This window comes from Elephantulus edwardii, unplaced genomic scaffold, assembly GCF_000299155.1.
Source record: "Elephantulus edwardii isolate Elephantulus edwardi_28Jun2011 unplaced genomic scaffold, EleEdw1.0 scaffold00201, whole genome shotgun sequence".
Classification (NCBI taxonomy): domain Eukaryota; kingdom Metazoa; phylum Chordata; class Mammalia; order Macroscelidea; family Macroscelididae; genus Elephantulus; species Elephantulus edwardii.
Window position 1 is genome coordinate 4,999,163 of NW_006399951.1, and position 7,545 is coordinate 5,006,707.

Below are 7,545 nucleotides of genomic sequence, written 5' to 3' on the forward strand. Positions count from 1 at the left end.
TGCAGTATACATTATTGAACCCATCTTTCTCAGTCTCTACCCAACCCTGAGGTCAGTCCTGTTTTATAACAGTGGCACCATGCAGTATTTGTCCTTTTGTGACTGAGATCCTTCACTCAGCATAATGTCCTCCAGGGTCACCCATTTTGAATAATATTGCATTAGTTCCTTGGTTTTCAGTGCAGCATAGTATTCCATTGTGTGGATATACCACAGCTTCTCTATCCATTCGTTTGTTGATGGGCACTTAGGTTGTTTCCAGCTCCTTGCTATTGTGAACAAAGGTTCAATAAACATGGGTGTGCATATATCTGCTTGGATGTCAGTTATGGTCTCTTCGAGGTATATTCCCAGTAGTGGAATTGCTGGGTCAAATGGCATCTCTATTTGCAACTTTTTGAAAAAGTGCCATCCCGCCTTCCACAGTGGTTGCACCATTCTACACTCCCACCAACAGTGAATAAGGGTTCCAGTTTCTCCACAACCTCCCCAGCATTTGTTGCTTGCTGTTCTGTTAAATTTTACTATTCTGACTGAGGTGAGATGATATCTCATAGTTGTTTTAAAATGTCTGGGTTTTTATGTCAGGATAACTTTTTTTTTTTATGTCAGGATAACTTGATCTCAAATCTTTGGTCCCTTGAATAACGGTCTCACAGTTAGTTACTCAACCAGGTTAAAGAATTTTACAGTTGTTATGTGCCGTGAGTTGTTTGCAACTCATAGTGATCCTATGCTTAACAGCTCTGAACCCTGCTCAATCTTAAACCAATTTCACTGCCTCTGACACACCTATCCCCATTATCCTAGTCATTGAGTCAATCCATCTCGTTCATAGTCTGTCTTTCTTGCATTGTCCCTGCACCCTTCCAAGTATAAGGTCCCTCTTCAAGGACTGGTCCTTAAGGTGCATCTGATCCAGGCTATGGTCTTCACAATTGCTTGCTATGCATCAGAAAACTGGACAGTGGCGAAGGATGATAGAAGAATTTATGCCTTTGAGTTGTGGTTCTATGGAAGAATATTAAAAGGACTGCTAGGAGAACAAACAGATCCGTCCTGAAGAGGATGAAACCAGGCTGCTTCTTGGAGGCAATGGTTTTTTTTTTTCTATAATTATATTTTATTAATTTTCATAAACATTTACAGAGATTTTGGGCTTCCACTCATTCATTGTTGCACTATTCTCTCTACCCTCCTCCCAGTTTGTTCTTGTCCAAATGCCACAGTGCTTGTCAAAGCCAGTTCTGATTAATCTTCTTTGTCAGTGTATCCTTTGCCATTCCCTATCACTCCTCCCTGAGAGAGACTTCACCCTGAGTCATAAGGAAAAGGGGACGGCGTATTCTCTTAGCTACTTCCTGCTGAAAAGGGACGCTGTGGGTTTCAGGGTGAAGATCTTCTCTCACTACTCTAAAGGGCCCCTTTGGCAGTAGGTAACACATAGACTATTATGGAGATTGATTTTGGAATTCAGATGCACTCTTATTGATTGTGCTTGGCTGTACATGTACATATCCTTCAAGATGTATCATGGGGGTGTTGCAACCTAGAAGACACAAATTTGACTAACAAGTTATAAGTACATGAGTCCAAAAATTATGGAAAAGTAAAAGAAAAGATTCTTTCATTGTTTTACAAACCCTCCCCCAGGTCCCCTCCACCATGCAGCCCTCGCTCTAGTGTCCTGTGATGACAGAAATACCCAGTTACATCTCTCTTTTAGACGGTTCTCTCCCTCCTCTGCTTCAGTGCAGTATACATGATTGAACCCATCTTACTCAGTGTCTCCCTAACCCCAAGGACAGTCCCATTCTACAACAGTGGCATCATGTAATATTTGTCCTTTTGTGACTGGGATATTTCACTCAGCATAATGTTCTCCAGAGTCAACCATTTTGAATAATATTGCATGAGTTCCTTGTTTTTTAATGCAGCATAGTATTCCATTGTGCGAATATACCACAGCTTCTCTAGCCATTCGTTTGTTGATGGGCACTTAGGTTGTTTCCAACTCCTTGCTATTGTGAACAAAGCTGCAATGAACATGGGTGTGCTTATATCTGCTTGGATGTCAGCTATGGTTTCTTCAGGGTATATTCCCAGTAGTGGAATTGCTGGGTCAAATGGTATCTCTATTGGAGGCAATGGTTTTGAAGCTCTGTGTGACATATTGTGGGCATATTACCAGGAGGGAACTTTGTATAGGTGCCCTTTATTATCATTGCAAACTTGGCCAACTCTGTTGTCCTCTAAAATGTAGTCAACTATTTATTATCTTCCTAAGCTTAGGCCATTATGTCCTAGCCAGCTTAGCCATCAAGCCCATCTTTATCTCTTCCTGAGCAGGGCAGTCATGGGTAGGAAATATTACATGATTAATAGTTGGCTGTTATTCTGACCCTGGGGTTTAGCAGGACTGTTTGATGATACTCAAACAGATGCCAGGACAATCATAGGGTCTTGAGTCCCCTGGAAGAGACAGAAGAAATCTCTAGGTATGGGAGAGAGGTCCTAGGATGAGACTGAGAACCCAAAACTTTGTCTACAGCCCGTCCTTCTCCACTGAGCTCTTGAGCAGATAAAATCACCTCTCTGAGCCCCTGGTTCCCAGTCAATAAACATTAACCATTGAGGGTGTGGTATCAGCTTTTGGCTCCAACTTTGGCTGAAGCTCCTAGAATGGACTCTGATGGCCAAGTCCTCTGTGTTTGAATCCACCAGTGACTCCAAGGGAGAAAGAATAGATTGTCTCCTCTTGTACAATTTACAGGCTCCAAAACCCAATGGACAATCAGCTATGAGTCATTCCTGACTCAATGGCAGTAAGTTTAAGAATCTTATTTTGGAGGTTTTTTTGGGGGGGAAGTATTTTTAGGGTTTTTTTTGTTTGTTTGTTTGGTTGGTTTTATGGGTTTGTTTGGTGGGTTGTTTTGTTTTGTTTTGATGGAAGGGTCTTCCTGCTCAGTCTTTGTCTGGATAATGGAAAGAAAAGGATATTGCTTGGCTTCCTATTCAAGAGCTGTGCTGGTTAGGAAGGAAGGCCTCACATTGTAGGCAAATTTTTCACAAATATTTGGTTTTCAGGCAAATTCCTATATGGATTGCTTCATAAATCCAAGGCCTCAACTTGGTGTAGAAATGGAAAACTCTTATGTCAATGGAGTAGGCAGGTAGATGAGGAAGCTCAGTGAACTTGGTTCCAGGGTTTCAGAGTACGGTGCGGAATGGGACAAATATTAACGTTCACCTGCCAAAGGTAGCTTGTGGCCAGAACTGATTTTTCAAGACAAGCTGGAAATCTCAATCTTTCTGTAACATCTCCCAATATTTTAACAGTAGCTACGAATTCAAAATTGTCGCTGAACATTGTGCAGGCCCAGTGATATTCAAAGTGAGGGTAAACACAGCCCATGCACTGTGAGTTTAAGATCTTTGATCAGATGCCTTACCTGCAGCCCTTCCCCCTGATGTCCCTTCTCCCCTCCATAAATCAAGTAGATCAAAGGAAGAGGCTCCCTCCAAGTGCTATTTAGTGTAGCCGACTTACCATGGGCTATCCGTAGGGCTGACATCATGGGCATGAGGCCAGTATCAGTCTAGAAATTTTTTTTTCTATTTCTTTCTCTTTTAAAAAAATATATTCATTTTAATGAACATTTACAAAGATTTTGGCTTTTCATTCATTCAGTGTTGCACTTTTTTCTTTACCCCCTCTCCCCCCATTTCACTCCTCTCTTCGAAAATCAAAAGATAAACTTCTTCGTTGGTATACAATCCTCCCAACCCTGACTGTACCCCACTCCACCCCAAATGCACTCCACTATGCAACCTTATTTCTGAATTCCTGTGATAATCATAATATGCTATCATATATCACTTTTAAACTGTTGTAGAAAGTATACTGACTATTTCTTTCTCTTTTAACAGTCAATTGGGGGCTGGGAGCCTCTTGTTTAAAGCAATTAGGACCTGGTAGGTGGGCCTTTGTGATTAACAGTTGGCTGGGGGCTGAGAGCCTCTGAAATTCTTTTTTTTTTTAATTTATTTTTTTTATTTTTGTGTGAGTGTACCGTCAAATCAGATCTGACTGGTACAGGAGGAGATTGTTCCTCCTTTTCCCTGCAGAGCATCTGGTGGATTCGAACCGTGTCCCTCTGGGATTGTAGTTGCAGCTCCTTGCCACTAGGCCACCAGAGCTCCCCCTGAAATTCTTAATGATTCTATCTTTGACCTTACATTTTGTCAGTGAAAACCAATGAGACAATAGAGTGTGTGTGAAGCACACCAGGGACTTGGAGCTTCAGCTTATGAGGATTTTATTGTCTCTTCTGCTTTCTTCCCAGGACAGATAGCAGAGTCCTGGGTATATTTGAGGGAAAGACTAGGGCATGTTATCTGAGCACTGAATCAAGGAACAGGGCCACCGGACACCTCGAAGGGCCTGCCTTTACACTATAAGAAACCAAAGTGTACCCAAAGAAGGGGATGCTACAGAACACATTTTTTAAAGCTTAGCAGTTTGAGAGATTCCACAGAGGAAAGGACGGAATTATTTCCTGCATTTTGAATAAGAGATCTCACATTTTCATCCTTTCTTTTTATTTTTAATAGTCTTTAATTCAAATGTAAAGTTCAATACAAGCCATATGTAGGGCTTGACATTTGTTATTCTCTTAAAACAATACAGGGGAATGCAACAGAATGTTCTTTCCATTTTTCTTCAAAAACTTTCAAGAAAATGATAGTTCATAGCCATGAAAGATCCATTTGGCCAAACCCGTTCTTCCCCTACTAATGGTTCTGACATCCATGCTATCATCTTAATGCAAGTAACTGAGATTTGCAGTCAGACCATTTGTTGCTGGTGTGTACCATGGAGTCAGAACCGACCCATCTCAGACCCTCTGGCAGGTTTTCAGAGGCAGTTAATCACATGGGAGGAGATTACTCATCCTTCTCCCGCAGAGCAGCTGCTGGTCTCGAACTCTGTGCCTTTGGAATTGCAGTGCAGCTTCTTGCCACTAGGCCACCATTTAACCGTTTAAAATACTTAGCACCAGTTTGGTCCCTTTAATGCCAAGCAAATCATGAATGGCTTCAAAATGTACACTTTTCAACACAAGCAGATGGTTACTTAAAGAAAGTAGTGTTTAACTGCCAATAAACTTCCCAGAAATGGCGTATGCCGTTCGAAGACCTGGACATTCTCAGGCTTTCCAGGTGGGATACCTCACCTAATGTGTGCAGAAGCATGAACGGCAAAGTTGAAGATCAGTATTATAACTATTTTCTATTTATTTGAAGCACAGTTGGTACACTTTGCAAAAATTCCATGCCAGAAGGTACAGTGCTATAACTTGAGAGACATTATACAGTTTAAAAAAAAAATCCTCGCATTTGAAACACTGCATTACATAATTTTACCTGCCTAAACAGACCATTTACAAGTATTAGATCAATAAGCTGCTAACATCCCAAAAAGGTAGCTCTCTTACTAAAACGCAAGATTTTAAAATGTTGATATCTAAACAAGAAGACAAAATGAACTGGAATGAAAGCCTTGCTGTCACATCTAAAATCAAGAGTTTTTGTTTGGACCTTCGTATCCTTCTTTTTTCTCTATTATATCCTGCTGGAGTCCCAGATCCCATTCCTCTAGGAAGGATCTCGTCCACCCACAGACCCGCCCTGCACTTCCCTACTCAAAGCATTCAGTACACATGTCACTTCCCATCATGGAACCATTCATGGTTACTGGGGGGACTCTGGGATTGGCTTCATAACCTCCTCCACCACCACCGTCACCACCACCATCATCATCTAGGGGTGGTAATCTCTGGCCTCCTGAACCACAGGGATCTCCCATGTGCATTGCTCCTCCCATTCTTACGTTTCTCTCTCTCAGATCCCTGTCGGATCCCTGTAGCCCGTTCGGCTGTAACTTTTCTCTCTTTGGCATCTCATCTGTTCTTCCTTCTCATGATGACAAACCATCATCTCTTCCTCCCTTCTACGTCGTTCTACCTCTTGCCTCAACTGCTTTTTTCCCCCTTCATTTCTGCATTTCTTGATTATGAAGTTCTTCCATGCCTCTTAATTCTTCCTGACATCTCATCAGATCTTGGCGCAGAAGGTTTGCTTGATGCTCATAATAAGCATCTTCCATTTCACTTTCTGATTTGCCCTTTGCATCTTCCATGTTTTTTCCCAACATGTTCCCTCTGTTGTTTTTCCATTTCAGCCAAGGATTTCCAGAGCCGGGAAGAAAATATGGAACGCTTTATGAATTTGTGTGTAATCCTTATTCAGGCGCCATGCTCATCTTCTCTGTATTATACCAGTTTTAGTATATATGCTGCTGAATGGAGCACACATTTTCATTCTTTTTTTTATTAAATTTTATTAGTTTTAATGAACATTTACAGAGACTTTGGGTTTTCATTCATTCATTGTTGCCCTGTTTTCTCTACCCTCCCCCCAGTTCGTTCTTCTTCCCCCCCCCTTGAATGTCTGTTTACATTTTCATTATTTATGAAGCCTTTTTTCTCCTTTACTAGTTGGGAAAACTGAGGCACAGCTTTAAGCAAAAGCATTTCCCAGATTCATCACAGACCCAGGCACCACTATGATGATCCACTCGGTCCCCAGCATGTCTAGTAACTTTAGTCTCTGGTCTCCCCCTCTGTACAGTGAAGAGTTGGAGGAGGTAACCTCATCATGGGGAAGGGGCAGGGCTTGTAGGGGTAGCAGTGGTTCAGTGAATACCCTCATCTGGAATGAGGAACAGCTGCGTCTGAGTCCCCACTCTCCTCCTTCAATGTAACCTTTTGTGATTCTCCAGACTCAGTGAGAATGGCTTATCCCTGAATGCCGTGTTCAGTTTGATCCAGCTTTTCTCGACTTCGCAGTGGATTTTTCATTTGGACATCAGGTGAGTGTACTTCTCAGGCTCTGACCCTCCTCCTCACCTACTATTGCAATCAGCCATCAGCTCCCATACAGGCTCCTGTCTGTCACGTTCACCATGTATCATACCCAGGTCCTCACACACAGCACTGGGTCCAGTGAGCATGCAAGGGTATCTGTCGAGTGGATGGGTGAGTAAATGGAAAAATGGATGGATGGAGATTGGGTGGGTGGGTGGGTGGATGGATGAATAGGTGGATGGATGGGTGGATAGGTGGATGGATGAGTGGATAGGTGTATGGATGTTGGATGGATGGATGGATGGATGGATGGATAGGTGGATGAATGGGTGGATAGGTGGATGGATGGATGGATGGATAGGTGGGTGGATGGATGGATGGATGGATGGATGGATGGATGGATGCACGGATAGGTGGATGGATGGATGGATGGACGGATGGATAGGTGGATGGATGGGTGGATAGATGGATGGATGGATGGATGGATGGATGGATGGATGAGTGGATAGGTGGATGGATGGATGGATGGATGGATGGATGGATGGATGGATGGACGGATGGATAGGTGGATGGATGGGTGGATGGATGGATGGATGGATGGATGGATGGATGGATG

At 42.6% G+C, this 7,545-nt stretch overlaps 1 protein-coding gene across 1 annotated transcript in view; it reads left to right on the top strand.

Moving 5' to 3' along the window:
* The window catches only part of NLRC5 (NLR family, CARD domain containing 5), a 99,920-nt gene that overhangs the window by 28,583 nt on the left and 63,792 nt on the right, over positions 1-7,545 (top strand). Inside the window, exon 18 of the mRNA XM_006897140.1 lies at positions 6,845-6,934. Within this exon, the coding sequence (XP_006897202.1) occupies positions 6,845-6,934 (90 nt within the window). The remainder of the gene's footprint in view (positions 1-6,844; positions 6,935-7,545) is intronic.